The 16,017-nt window shown below is 33.2% G+C and overlaps 2 protein-coding genes across 4 annotated transcripts in view; one reads left to right on the top strand and one right to left on the bottom strand.

The window, feature by feature from the left end:
• LOC136348793 (limbic system-associated membrane protein-like) overlaps positions 1-16,017 on the top strand; it is a 136,745-nt gene that overhangs the window by 108,836 nt on the left and 11,892 nt on the right. The gene's annotated exons all lie outside the window — the stretch shown is intronic.
• Positions 8,553-13,823, bottom strand: LOC136346311 (uncharacterized). 2 transcript variants are annotated; one of them, XM_066295378.1, is made up of 12 exons: positions 12,140-13,823; positions 11,958-12,082; positions 11,355-11,849; positions 11,113-11,298; positions 10,574-10,675; positions 10,366-10,516; positions 10,131-10,307; positions 9,832-9,965; positions 9,643-9,776; positions 9,468-9,588; positions 9,238-9,415; positions 8,553-9,187 (listed from the first exon to the last, which is right to left on the bottom strand). In XM_066295378.1, the coding sequence occupies exons 1-12, from the start codon at positions 13,615-13,617 to the stop codon at positions 8,992-8,994; spliced, it is 3,477 nt and encodes a 1,158-aa protein (XP_066151475.1). In that variant the 5' UTR covers positions 13,618-13,823; the 3' UTR covers positions 8,553-8,991. The 2 variants fall into 2 exon arrangements, with proteins under 2 accessions (XP_066151475.1, XP_066151466.1); XM_066295369.1 differs by having other exon boundaries at positions 11,958-13,823.

The following is a 16,017-nucleotide window of genomic DNA, read 5'->3' as shown; positions in this document are numbered from 1 at the left end:
GAAATTATATAGGGCGACCGATTTCCTAGCTCGAGCATAGATACCTCAGTTATTCGAAGAGGTCCGAGGCCTGTTAGATTAGGACAAAGCTGCGTAAGTTAACCGTCATGCCTGCGGACTGTTTTAAGATTTGAACAATTCCAAAAATTTCCGGCGATATCCGCAAAAAACTGGACGTTTTCAATTTAATTTTTCTTTCTTGTGGTGGGTTTACACTGATTATCAAAAAAGTCTGCAGTCACAAAGATGATTATAAATGAACGATTTCCTACAATTTAATGCGCCTAAATGGTGCGAGTTCTCCAACAATCTCGTGAGGCCTCTAAAAACCCGGTAAAAGTTGGCAGAACGATCCCTAACAAACCAAGACGTTTTCCCTAAGTTTTCTTTCCGTATTTGTTGGAAACAAAAGCGATATTTCAAATCCCTACGAGACCAAAAGGAACTTACTGGAAGACTGCTGATTTACGTAGCAACAATTCAATCTTATTCTGCAATCTGGCGTATAAAGTGGCTTGTCCGATACCCATATTTTGATTCTCCATCTTTTTGACCTCTCCACCAAAAATCGCATTAACAAGGGAAAGTTCCATTAATGCTCAATGGTCCGAGTAAAAAGAGGTCGTACATCACTCCTGCTTCGATGACCCGTCTTAATTCAATTCCTGCCTGACCTCATTTCACACGCCATCAAGATACTGCGAAATGATGTTAACCGTTGAATATTCACATGCTTTATTCGTTTATTTTAATAATGGTTTAAATCGTTTTAAATCTATATTTAAGGAACTGTAGTAATTGGATTATACGTTGCAATAAGTATACGGTTGCGAAAACGCTGAATAAGCAGAATTTCAAATTAGGTTTATTGGAATATATGTTATGGAAAACTTCCAACAATAAGAGCTGGAGTGGAATAATTGGCATTGAACCCCGTAGCAGATAAGCGCAGATTGGATGGAAATATTTGCATAAATCTTTGTATATGGCCGTTTAGTGCGACCGTATTCTGACGCAGATACCTTTATTGATGTTTTGTATATTCGAGTGAAGAATGAAAAATTGTCTGTCACGTACGATTGCTTCTATTGCGTAAAATCATGCAAATGTGATTGGATTAATGAAATTTACTTCATCGCGTGGTCATCGAACCGTAGCTGAATGACCATGCAGAGAGAGCTTCTTTTTTTAACTCATTAAAGCGAGCAACGCATGGGAAAGTAGAAGACAGTCCGTGTTGCAGTCAGATAAATTCCCTGTTTCCATGGCTCAATAAAGGGCATAGCAAAAACCTTGTTAATCCCAACTGCAGTCGCAACCGCTCTGTTTTTGCCAACAAATAGAGCGATTTTATTTAAGGGAAAATAGAAAGCAATTATTTTGTGGCAAAATAGAGAAAGTCAGGTGGCTTTTCAATTAATTTTTCCCTGTTCGCATGACCGAAAAAATTCGCCAACAAAATCTTTTTTTTTTTGTAATTTTACATTATTTTTTTTTAATTGCGCTGAAACAATGATATTAATAAGTCACAAATGATTGTAAATATCAAGGATCTGGCGATTTTAATGTTGACAAAAGTCAGGGTGGCAGCATTGCTGGAAAATAATTGACAGTCTCGGACGTCACTTAAGTTGCAGAACGTCAATTGCCGCCAACACAACAGAGAAAAAAATAACCGTCTTAATGGGATAATATACCGCAGGACTAAATTGCAGGCAGTGTGGTAAAGTATCCATAACCGTTTCAAACTGTAAAAATAGCTTTATTTAATTTAACCACGACGTATAAAATGTTTTCTCATTGCACCGACGTTTCAAAAGGTCTATTAGAAAAATTACTTAACATAAAAAATGTCACCAATTTCTATTTAAAATAACTTACTTTGCTGCTCAGACTGCCCAGTACGTCCATAAAGTGTTTAATAAAAGTAAAGTGTTATGTCAAATTACGTCATTAAACCTCGTCCTAGATCCTTAGATGTGTTCTAGGTTACGACGCCATTGCTACTAACAAATCTTGCTTCTTTTGAAATGTTAGCATACACATTTTAAGGCAAATTGGATTGTTTTCTTCAAGTAAATTGCATGCTAACTCCGTCTTTCACCTTGCACGGAAAACTTCTGAATTAGCTTAGTTAATTGATGTTAATCCTTTGTGCTGCGTCTCTTTAGCTGTTGACTGAGAAAGAAGGTTGGAGTATGTTTAGAGTTGGAAGTTGAACCGCAATTTAAGGTGATAGTTAGAACTTCCTCATATAATCTTTATACGTAGAGGACCAAAAGTTCCGCATAAATTCATTAAAAATTTAAGAAATATTTTTTATGAAAATGCTGAAACGCATAAAATATTGTTTTTAGTTGTGCAGTTGTTGACGTAATAGACATGTATACAGGGTTACTATGTAGTAAATAAATGTACATTTTCAGTTTTTTCTTAGGTATCCCCATGTATGGTGACGTTTTTCAGTTTTTTAAGAAATTCAGAACATATTTCATGTAACATACCTATACAATAATAACAATAATAATAATACAATCGATGGAATATGTAAAGATGGCATTTAGAATGGCCTCCTAAATCGACTGATCTCACCCATATAGACTTGCTTTGTGGGGTAACCTTATATGTATACAGAGTGTTCCATTTAAAGCTGTAATTCAAGATTACTCATAGAAATAATTTTTCTTTTCGTTAGATAGAAGGATTGTTATGAATGTTAAACAGAATATGCATTGCAAAACTTTTCTAGAAAAAAATGCACTTCTTTCGACTATCTGAAAAATTGGACAAAAATCAAAGATAACTGCAGCAAAACCTCTAATAAAAAACAATATTCAAATAAAAGATATTCATTTTTTGAAGATCTACAGGGATCTGTAAAAAATACGGGGTTACCATTTGAAAAAAAAGTTGTCCTTGAAATAACCTTGAAATGATGATTTGGCTAAAAGGCCCTATCTACATGACGTGTCCCCCTCCTTACCGGACAACTCTTTCATACGCTATACTATTATTGAGTAATCTGCAAACACAGCTTTAAATGGGACATCCTGTATATCTCTGTTACGTTAAAAAATGTACAACTAAAAACAATATTTGATGTGTTCCAGCACTTTCACGAAAAATATTTCCTTTAATTTTTAACAAATTTAAGTGGGACTTTTGGTCCTCTATGTATAGGTGTTGCGTAACATACTGTACAAATAAAAAACATTCAGTTCCCTGAGGCAATCGGATCAAAAACAGCCAAAAAATTTGGTATCCCCCGGGTATCTAATTCTTCTTGACAGGTAGTTTAGTAATAAAATAATACCACGTGAAGGTACAAGTTTCATAAGACAGCACATTGGCGCACGAATTCTGGTTTTCATAAGGACAAGCGAAGCGACGAGTTGGTAATAGAGGAATGCGCCAATAGTGTGTGGAACGCGCGCCTTTTATATTCCTATTGAGGTTGAACAATAATTATTATAATGCAACAATTCATTTTAAAATTGTCAAATGGATAGGTTGAGAACACTACGGGAAACATTTTTGTACGTTATTTTCTTATATTTTCCATTTAAGACATCGTAGACAGCAAAACAAAGAAAAAATAACGATATCAGTACTGTAATGCAGCCCATAATCAAATTGTCAGCAGTACAATAAAATAGCCATAACTGTTCCGCATTAGAGACACGCGACATGTCTAAACAGCGATCGGCTGGCCGTTTTCTCACAGGGGCGGCCCTCAGGGAGTTTGTTGTTTTTAAGCTCGGGTGTAAAAAAGTTGGTTGAACCATTTTATTAAAGAATGGGGGAGGGGGTTGATTTTCCAAGTGACGCCACCTCAAATAGCATTGATGTCAAGTTAATTTCATTCATAATGCAGCAGACGCTCAATAACGTAAATTGATTGAAACCAAGTGTGGTTCGCATTATAGGAATGTTTACATTAGCGAACGTAATTTAAATAATAAACGATTTATTAAGGAAACGTTTAATACATATAGGACTACTGGTAATTCGACGTATTTTTTTGGAGAGGTGATAGAGCATGACATCAGGAGTAAATTGAACCTATATATATAGGTGCATAATTTAAAACTCACTATATTTTGAGTTATTCAAATTTTTTTTACTCAGACCCTCAATGATTTCAAAGTAACATTTCAAGATTTTTTTTTTAGTTTTGCTACTCTACCACTTGTCTAACATCAAGATCTTCCGTGTGCAATGAAATATTCGTGAACACATTTACATTTTTGATGAGATTTTGCATAAATCTTCTATAAAATAAATCTTGAAAATCAGCTACCCCAACTTCTTCTGAGCAATTCTTAAAAAATGTTGCAGATAAAATGCGTACAAATTGCTCCAAAAACTTCCTCATTTCAATAGCTATCCGATGAATTTTTAGATGTTCAACAAATCATTTGCAGTTTCAAAAAAAAAGTTACAATGCTTTATGTGAACAAATTCAGTTTAAATTTAAGTAATACCTAAATCATCACAAAATGCAAATATTTGCCTAAGTATCGTATCGCTGTTGGACAAGTGATCGAGTAGCGAAAGTAAAAAAATACAAAAAGAATTTTTTGAAAAATCACTCTGAAACCATTAAGACTCCCAATAAAACAAAAATTAAATAACTCAAAACCTAATGAGTTTTTGATAATGCATATACCGATCCTATTTACTTCTCATCTCATGTCCTCTCACCTCCTCAAAGAAACACGTAGAGTTACCAGCAACCCTGTATAAAGAGTATCCGGAAAGGTCATTCACAAATTCATGGGGTTATAGAGGAAACTAAAAGAATACGAGTGCTTCAAATTAAAAAAAAATCCCAGCGGGCTTAATTACTAAATTATTCGCCCTTAAAGTTCAAATTTAAAAACGTATTTTTGCCGTAACTTTTAAACAATTACCATGGTAACAATGAAAGTTGACATTTGACCTCATTTATTTTCTTAGAACGTTAAAGAAATCGGTATTTTTTTTCGTGGTTTGATTTTTTCATAATTTTTCTACATAAAAGGTATATCTTACTTTAATCGATATCTTGTACCGTTTTTGATAAAATCGTAGTTTATTATCAACATGGAAAAGACGTAATGACAATTTGAAATCAAATAAAATAGGAGTTTATTATAAAATATGAGTATGTATTGCAATTAAAGTTTTTTTTTTATTCATAACCTGTATATTTTTGTTCATTACGGTTAGTAATCCCTTACCACCCGTATACCCTCCACGTGTTATGCCGTTAGCAAACCAAATGTTACTCCCGAAGAAGCTCCCATTAAGTTCTGTTCGAAATTTTCAGTTAAATTTGGAAGATCGAGATATTTTGCCTTCTCCGAGGCCTGATATTATATATCACATTTAATAGCATAATTATATGTAGGAGCTCGTGTTCCAGGAAATATTAATCTTACGCAGCTTTTCTGTGAAATTATTGTTCAAGTTTTATCGAACTTTACGAGAAATTAAGTCTTTTGGGAGAAATATAGTAATTTCGAAGTAATACTGTGAGAGGCTAAATATTTCTTGACATTTTTGGATTCCTCCCAAAGTTTAAGAATATTTGGCTCAAAGTCTCTTATTCCGATTTTTAATTCGTTTCAAAATTGGACGTTTGAATTATGACAGTTTTTGAACTTCCGTTTTTGTGAGCGATTTGGCAAAATGGCACTAACAAACAGATTACAGTACCAAATTCGAAGTTTGTCAGATTTGTATAATTCTAATTGTTCGGGCTTTGCAAGGGTCAAAAATAGGCGAAAAAAATCTTAAACTAAATAATCTCATAGAAACACGAGATATCCAAATATCTACCAATATACTCGAGATTTTATTAAAATTAGAAAACTTTAATAATAATGTACTTTTTTGGGCAAATAGCACAACGCATATAAAAATTATGTTTAGCCTACGCCTCTGCCTCCAATCTATACTTTTTACACTTAAACTGTACTTATTTTTACTCTTGCAAAATTTTAAGCTAATTGTTGTAGACTAAAATCTGTGATCCCCTGTATAACTTCAAAATTACATTGTGGCGACTATTGTGTCGCTGCTAGCACCAGCTGAAGTTTTCATCTTAAAAAATTAACTTGATGGATCGGCCTTTCTTAAGATTAACATTAGTATTCCTTATATCAAGATACAAAAGCCTTATACAGAATACCGGTCGTACATAAAATTACCTGTATGCCAGGCGAAAACAGCGTTTGTCAACATCATCGTGCATGTTTCATTATTTATTTTATCCTGCATGTCTTATACTAAATTATTTCCGCAATATCCATTTTCCGTAAAAGGAAGGAAATGTTCATATCCGGAAAAGATACCTATTTAAAGTTGGAAAAATAGGTTTATTGAAATCTCGCAATCCGCATCAGTCTTATTTTCCAACGTATTCTGAGGCTTATAACGAGGTTATACATTCTTCACTTTTATATGAAATGCATTACCCAGTAATAATAATAATTAAGTCTGGTAATTTTGGCAAAATAGTGGTTCCTAACAAAGTATCAAATGATCAAAGTTTCAGTAAAAAAAAAAACATTTATTAATTAAAAAGTAGTAAGGGACATCGCCTCGTACAGCAATGTAAACATGTACTTTTTACGGCATTATTTGCAACCAATGATCAATACATATTGTTTGGAAGTTTTAGTAAGTTTCGGTGAGTTATCATGTCCCAAAAATGTTCGACAGGTCCGGTGACCATGCAGGCCAAGGCAACATTTCTAATAGTATTTCTTTCAGGTAATTCGGAGTTATGTTCACAGTATACAGCCTTACATTATGCTCTTTGAAAATGCTATCCAGTAAAGTCTGCATGCGAGGTACTAATACTGGCCCCAGAAATATTGTTTTTTTTTATTTCGATACTGTGTCGCTGAGGGCATTTTAAGATGTCTTGTTGATAGCTGAGCAACGAAATAAACAGATCAAAAACTGTTGGCTTCATTTTATATTTTATTCTCTCTATTTTAAAGCATTATTTTGCTAAAATTACAAGACTTAATTATTATTATTACTGGGTGGCGCATTTCATATAAAACTGAGTATATTTATCCGAAGACGGTAATTTTACCGCATTAAATACCTTTGAAGTTTCCTTGTAACGGTAAGAAATCTAAATTCTTTTGAGATATTAAATCATAATTTACTAAAAAAATAGGTACTTCTTTATAAACTTACCTTGTATTAGTAAAATGAACGCAAATTGCTTCACTTCACTTGAAAGATGAAATATTTAAATCTAATCAGTTCGACTGATCACTAAAATTAAAAATCGGTGAATTTTTTTAGATTTAGTGTTCTATTATGCTTAATAATTTTTACGTATTGCCTCAAATCGAAGCAAGAAATTCAAGTTTCCATGGGTTATTAAAGTTGACATCAACAAAATAAATGTCGGGGCAAAAACTTTGCATATGTTCGGCAACTAGTTGATTTGTGGTATGATGATATCAAGAAGCTAATTGCTACATAGACCAACTATAACTAAATTAACTGTAGAACACCAACATTCCTAACTAATGCGCAAAGTCAGAGAACTTCTCGTAGCGTGTAATCAAGGAAGCATAAACAGCACCAAATTTACAATCAGGAAAACTTCCCATATTGTCTGAAAAACTAATTTAGAGTTCGGCTTCTAAAAGTTGCCGTCGTTTAAACTAAAATTTGCCCCGTGTGGCCCTTAACTATATTACCGTTGCAGTTTGAAACTTTATATTCAAAAATGAACTGCATTCTAATTTATGGTAACAAACACAATTCTATATTCTCCAATAACGTCATCAAACAAAAATGTTCCTTTTTTAACGTGCTTGAGCATCTAATTTACTGGAAGCAAAGGCAATAAAGCTTAGCAAGCGCATTTAAAATTTAACATCTCCAAGAACTCGCCACGAAAGTGTTCTTAAATATACTCGATTACTTATTCACGTCTCCTCATTTTGTGAATAAAGGGGTAATTAAGCTTCTGTCTAGTTCAACCAACTGAAATATTCAGTTTCATTTACATCCTCATCTAACTTTGAGTTTAAAAGATGTGAATACTAGAGCACAAATTAATAGAAAAAATCATAGAAATGGAACTCGGTTGACTCGCACTACCACAGATTAAAAGTATTTTTCTAATTTTGCCAAATAGAGCAACAATACTCTTAATTAAGATCGCTAACTAGTTGCCAAATGAAAACAGGATTTGAATCATGTATGAGACTCATTAGGAATTTTAACTCGCGTCACATTGTGAAATTATACGATTACGATTGCGATATAGAACAAAATTCCACCATTTACCTACATAAAATTTGGCATTTCCTAACTCGGTACATAAATCATCATCAACAGCAAAGTTAAACTTGTCGCTATATTCATTATAAAATTGGTTATCGTAGAGGTAACCGTTCCGAATTTGAAAAAATAATTTGCATACAATAATGAAAAGCCTGAAAATATTAATGTCGGGAACACATCAAAAAGGGAGACGAGACGATCAATGGATAAGAATGATTTATGATTATAAAGAAAACAGCGAAAAGATGTACTTTTAAAAAACAAAATTTATTTTAAAGTTCAATCCTTAACTGTAAATTAAAATGTCGACATTTTACAATAATAACTTAGCTTTGTATCGTTTATTCTTGCCGAATGAACATCTGTATTTTCAAAAACTCATTATCAATTTAATTATGTTGTGTCTAAGAAACCTTTCGCTCTATTTAAACAAAATAACTGGTTTCTAATAAAAAAAAAATGTTCAATATCGGACAAAGTCCATAACAAACCTTTTTTTAAGATCTTTTTTTTCTTCAAAATCTTTGTCATAAAAGTCCGGTAAGGCGTTTCTGGAATACGAATTACCGAAAATGACTGAATACAATTCCGTTTTAACTATTTTTGAGCAGTTTATATAAAATTAAATCTAAATTCATAACATTAAAAAGTAGAAAACAAATACTTCAAATTGAACGAAAATAACAATTATTTCAAACAACTGACAAATTCAGACACGGAACCATAATTCAAAATGTTGTCTCGAAACTTGATCAAATCACATTTGCACATATTATGTATTTTGGTTTTAGTATGCCGATATCTAAAGACAGTCACAGATTGTACTAGTAAAAAATGCAGCCACAGAACGTTGGTATACGGGGTGAATTTTTTCCAGTTATTTCTATAAAAAAAAGAATAGTTGGATTTTTTAAATGTTGAATGAAAACTTACTCAGTCTTGTCCCTCATTAGTCTATAGATATCAAATTGGTAGTTTCCCTGGCTGGTAAATAATTCTGGATCATCCGCCAAATCTGTGAAAATACTCACTCCATCCGACGACATTCTCGACAAAGTAAAATCAATTATTGTTGCCTTCACTCCATAGGTTCTAAACCTTTTGAGCCTCCCTATTCTCATCATTAGACATTAAATTGCCTTTAGTTTAAATTTACGCATTACCTTTTAGTTTGAAACTAGCGAAAGAGCTTTTGCTAATTTTCTGCACTAATACGTTACCCAGATGCAAATCACGATGCTCAAACCCCACTTCTTCTTCAGCTACTGCCAGCGCGTAAGCCACCTGGACAATAAAATCAATAAAATAGCCCATTTATGGAGCATATAATTAAAATACCTGTTTAAAAAGAGATAACGCTTGTTGGGCGTTACTAAATACGAAAGACTCCAAGTTTTCTCCGGCATTGGAGAGTTCAAAAATAATGTAAAGTTGTTCGTTGTCGAAAACATCAGGACACTCATTTTCGGAACCTAAAAATTATTCTTTAGCTACCGAAATTAAAATCAGCTAGATTACTATTGATACCTTTATCAGTAGCGAATTTGTGCCAAAGACGCAATAATCTTTCAGGATACCGTCCTTTGACGCACCGTAACCTTTGCAACTCGCAAAAAGCCGAAGTACAATTCAGTTTGTTTTCGCGTAATTGGGATAATGTGCTGAAATGAGCTTTCCTTTATTAGTGCATCGCTATTTTCATATATTATACACAAAATCAACAGACACCTCACCACTACTTATTGCAAAATGATACGAAAAAATTCACTCTATTTACTCAACCTCCATCTCAAGCCCATGTTAAATGATCAAGTCAGCTTACTTACGACGCAATAGTAGCCTCCGGTAGGATTTCATGGAATTTCTTTTGTCTGTCGCCATTAATTTCGACATCGCCCTCGATAGGAATCACTTTCATTACAACCGAACTACCGTCACTTTTGTTATACATAAACACTTCGCCATAAGCACCTTCTCCTATCTTTTTACAATTTTTAAGTAACCTACATCAAAAGTATTTAAACGTAAAGCTTAACTTCACAAACCGAAGACACAACTTACGAATCGGGAAACAATTTCTCAAATGGCTCCGCATCGGTTTGTTCACAATATTTTAAAATTATGTCTCTGGCAGTGATATCTGGACGTTTCAAATCATTTAACGATGTTATTCGCAAAGAAGAACCAATACCAACTTCATTGCTTGTCCCACCTAAATTGAGTTACAGCTTAATTAGCTTGTATTTCTTTTAACAAACAATATTCTTACTTAATTCGGCGTAATTTTGCGAAAGGCTTGTCCCCCAAAGTCGACCTTCGATAATGCCAGACAAGCGATCTTTCTCAGGGCATATAACACTGCTAGTCTCTCCTAAAAGATTTTTCTATTTGACTGAATTATTTATGGTATTATTTAAGGGTTTAATTCAAGATATACGTGTTGCTATAAACTACTCGTTCATTATAGAGCCACAACCCTGTGATCTCAATTGGAATTAACAATCACGTTACTTGATTGCGCACGTGCGACTAAATGATCGTAAATTTGACATTTCAATAATTTTTTAAGACAAATATTACCCATACCTTAAAAAATTTAAGCAGATATACTTTTACAAAATAAAATAAAAACGAACCCTGTAAAATAATCGTTCCACTATTAGATGGATTTTTAAAGACTTTAAGTTTTGCAGTTAAGTAGTTTGATAACTCAAAATATTGGTGAAATATTTGACCATTATTAGATTTATCGGCGATTCTGTTTCTAGAAAACTAACATTTTGAAAAAACTGTATTGTAAATACTTACTCATAGTAGAAGTAAGATCGATGACAATTATTGTGGACATCCTTCTATGTAACAAGGACGTACGTGACACCTTCTTTCCCCGTAGATCAGTTTGATTAGGAAACTTGAATACTTTACCATAATTTTCTTTAGAATTCTTTTGAATATCTTCCAAACAGACAGGTGATGTTGTGGCTATTTTGGCAGCTTAAAATATAATATATTTATTGACGCAATGACAAAATCTCTCGCTCAGCTTTTACCCTGTAAACTAACGCTTTCCCTAGGTTCAACATTATTTACAGAGATTGTGGAATCAGCTTCCTCCAACATGGCTTGACTAGATACATTTCCCATGGTATGGCATTCTTCTGACTTGAGCGACTGATACAGGTTCTGAGTAACATAAGCATTCCTTACCGTCATCCAATTGGTAGGCTTTGATTTAACTGGTATGCAAGTGGCTTGGCCATCAGCTAAATTGTCACAATCATCAGAAGATACAGAAATTATTTGAGCCACATAGTCTTTTTTAGGCATTCTGGACACATTTAAATTTGTGTCTTCAAAACACTCAGAGGATTGAGAGCTATATAGTGTTTCACTCTTACTCAAGTTAAGAGTACTGGAACTGGGTAATTTAGTGGAACAATTTTGATTTTGCAAAATTCCTGAATTAAAATCATCCAATGGAAGGCCAAAGGACAACTTCTTACCAATTCGCTTGGAGGCATTTTCAAACATGCGATTTTCTTTTTCTACAAAAAGTTATTCTTAATAAAAAATCTTCCTTACAGTCACTCAGAAAAAAAATTGAAACATAATTAAATGAGATTTAGTTTAGAAAATATATATTACATTCTCACCAATGCTCTTATGAATTCCATAAAACTCTGTCATATTCTTAGCAAAATGTGTAACCATTGACTCCATTAAAGACCTTTGGGCTAAGAGACTGATGTCCTGAATATTTCTGGATTGCAGTATGGTACTAAAATTAGATGAAAACTTTCTACAAGTCTGTTTTAGATATTTTCTTGTTCCATACTTGGTAAAGCAATTTGTTTTCAGTTTTGGCAAACTATGTCTAGACAGGTTCACATATAGTTGTTTTACTTTTTGATTAGAGATTTTTGAGTTTGCCAAAAAAAATTTTGAAAAATTAACGTTATGATCCAAATTAACAAACAAATCCTTTAAAGATATGTTTGTCCTACTCAGGTGGGGTGTGTGGTGGATCGCAATACTTTGCTCGTTCTGTGCCCTGACTAAAAGTGATTCTTCTATGTTCTCACTCAGAGATGTTGTCTTTTGGAAGGATCGTTGTTCCAACTTTTCTAAATAATTTGAGCAAACGGACGTATCTAAGTGAGTTTGGCTAAATATATCAGGTGTAATCTGGTCCTTATAAAAGTTCTTGAAGTCTGGTTCGACAACTGACTTGCTTTGATGCCCACTACATGATATATTCAGTGCTTTATCAAAGGTTTGAATATCAGTATTTGGAACTGATTGGCTTGGAATTGCAGTATCACACTTAACAGACATAATTAATCTACCAGGCAACTTCTTTTTCATCTCAATTTCACCATTGTTTTTAATATCAGAAGTTTGAGAATCTTTTAAGCTTTGTGACATTGTTATTTTCCCATTTTTCAAACTGTTATAACCAATTTTAGGTACTGACCATGCCCAACTTTTAAGTTCATTTACAGACTCCACTATAGAGTTGTTAATTGGATCTGTTGTATTGATGGGTGAGAAAGAGTGAACCATTACACGTTTTCTTCTGGTTGAACGAATGGGTGTACTGCTGTGCAATATAATATTATTAACCCCAAGAGTTAAAAAAGGATTAAACTCAAATTCAGATTTTATATCATTTGATGGCTCTTTGAATATTTGAGATTTTGACACATTCTGAGGCCTTACGGCTAAATGACTTTTGGCAGTATGAGCTTTGTTTGAGGTACTTGATCTAAGTGTCATTGAGGCCTTTTTTTTACGACTATTGACAAATTTGGTATTATTAGCATTATCCGACACAACTTCTAAACTTTCAGTAATTGCTATATCTGAAGGTGTTGCATTTGCAAAGTAAGAACTCATAGCAGTGGTATCTTGAGGTAAATGCGTGCCATTATTATCTGACTTATTACCATTTGATATGTTGGAAAAAGAGCTTATCTTTGCTCCTGAATATTGTATTGCTAATGGATTTTTAACATTGCCTAGTGGAATAAGCTTAGAGAAGGAAATCTTGGAACCTGAAGAACATAAATTGCAGGGTGCTTGTGGTGCTTTTAACAGTCGATCAAAGGTATCATTCACATTAACATGGAGTGATTCGTCATTTAACACAGACTTTAATTTCTTGGAAAAGTTTCTAAGTTTGAGTGTCTTTGTTTGTGGTTTTTTTTTATATATCTTTTTCAGAGATAAGTTATTCACAAACAGCATATCAAAAGCCTGTGCAGAGGTTACGGGTTTGTTGGAATTTCTACTGTATGTTCGAAGAGGTGCCATCCTTCTTGTTGTTCAGTCACTACATTTCTCCGTCATCAGCTAAATTATTGTGTGCTGCTTAAATGAGGTGTTTCCGAACTTTATACCCACAGTTTCACTCAGAAAATCAGTAAGTTCATTGCCAGAAAATTAAGTGAGTTTTAAAGTAAAAACCACATAACAAAACCCATTAAACGTTATAATCATATAATGGACGGAATGTCAAACAATTTCAAATTTCAAACACAGTTTAAAACAACCATTGTTAGAGGGAGCCACCAACTGGTTAACGTATGACAGATCAAGATAAATCGCCGCGGTCGGCATATTTTTATAACGACTCGACGGCAGTACCGTACTCTTGAACGATTCTGTTATCCCAGATCCGCGTTTCGTGCTATGCGAGATGATCGTATTTTGCGTTTAAGCACAGAGAACTCTTCTTTTTGGTGAATACATAGAGTATTCTATAAGGAAGGGAAAGTACTTTAAGAAATAATTATACAAGGTGTTCCAAATACCATGAGATACCATTGCTAGCTCCTAAACGGTGAGAGCTACGAGGTCGATAAAATCAGAGAATATATGTTGAACTTCAAACTTTGTTAATATTCGAAAACAGTGTTGCCAACATTTAATTTTCATAATAAATCGAAAACAAAAAATTTGTCAAAAAATGTTTCATACAAAAGTTTTATACATTTTTGAACTCTTAATGTATGCGATTTTCTAAATTTTATAGTTAACTTAGTTTTCAAGATAATAACCCCAACTTTTTTTTTTTTAATTATAGACTTGAGTATATTTTGGCATATTTTGAAAGGGCTCATTAATAGCTTCTCAGCGATGTTCGATATGATAACCTTTTCATTATCAAAGTTTTTTTATAAATGTGTACGAAATAAATTTAATTACAGATTTGTCCATCAACGAGTAAATAACTAATTTAAAATCTTAAAATTGTAATATATTCTTAAAATATTATTGTTTAAAATTCCATTCATATTTATAAAACACTTTAATAATGATTTCTTATGCTAAACTCTGAAAAATGTTATCGTGTGATATACATATCTTTAAAAAGCCCTTAATGACCATCTTCAAAATGAGCACAAATATACTTAAGTCCATATTAAAAAAATAATATTTTGAGGTAATTATTTTGGAAACTAGCTAACTATAAAAGCTAAAACCAAAAACGCACTAAATTTTGTGTATTAGTACTAGCTACACAATAGTAGAAAATTTAATTGCAACATATCTAAACACTTTGACAAATTCATAACATTTTTCGACGGCTAAAGTAATCAATTAGCTGTAATATTCATGCATTTATAATAAAAGGAAATTACATAACATTTACGTATAAAAAATCCCATAACGCGCGTGCGTCTTACAAATGCCGTGTGTGCTTTGAAGGAATTCATATATACTAATAAAGGGTGACCATTAAAAGAAAATTTTAATTACGGTGAAAATGTCAATCGCGTCTCTTGGATAAATTCGTTCGTTAATCTGTTGTAAGTTAGGTTTTTGATGGTATGTCCTCTGTTAACGGTTCACCGTTTACTGCAAGTTTTTTTAATAATCACCCGTTATTATAAGATATCTTCGTGTATGAAAGTCTTTAAACCTCGTGTTGATTATCCGCTATACGTGGTGTTGTACAATATGTGGCTCGTGTTTGAAAGGCCCTCTCATGTATTATAGAATATTATTTCTTTCATTGAAATAATTTATAACAAAACATTTGCTTCCTTATCAATTTCATAACATCGGATTCCGAATACTTTACACATTCCTTAATTTTTTCCACGAAAATATTTTTTTAATTTGATCAAATTAACATCAACCTTCCTATGAATTCCTACTTGAAAGTTGGACGCAAAAAAAGTATCCGTTTGCTCTTCAAGTTGTGAACTTAATTACCTAACGAATTTCATTCAGATAATTACATTTCAAATCATGCTAATTGGATGCAAAACCCTAAGCAAATAACCAAATAACTCGGAATGAAATCGAAACTTTTGTATGAAACTTTACCTGAAAATCAGGTAAAGCAATACACATGGATCGAACAGAAACTTTATATTTCAGGAAGTTTAACGAAGAGGAAGGTGATTAACTGATTGCTGGTGCATTCTGTTGCTCATATTCTGCACCGAACTCTGTGTTGAAATTTAAAACAGTAAAATATACAGGGCGTCCCGAAAACATAGACCACAGAGTATCAATGTCTTCCTGATAACGTACCTTTTCACTGCTACGCACACGGAGTTTTAGTGAGTGCAAGCGAGAGGCAATCAGGCCGATTGTTAAGTGCGAGCGAGACAGACTAGCGTTTCCCCTTCCGTTGTCAACAATCGATTGGCGTCGTTAGTTTGCAAGCAGTACGCCTTAATTCAAAGGTGGGTTTAGTTC

The sequence above is a fragment of the Euwallacea fornicatus genome, chromosome 2 (assembly GCF_040115645.1).
Source record: "Euwallacea fornicatus isolate EFF26 chromosome 2, ASM4011564v1, whole genome shotgun sequence".
NCBI lineage: Eukaryota > Metazoa > Arthropoda > Insecta > Coleoptera > Curculionidae > Euwallacea > Euwallacea fornicatus.
Note: the sequence above shows the minus strand (reverse complement) of the source record. Positions and strands in the feature narration are given on the sequence as shown.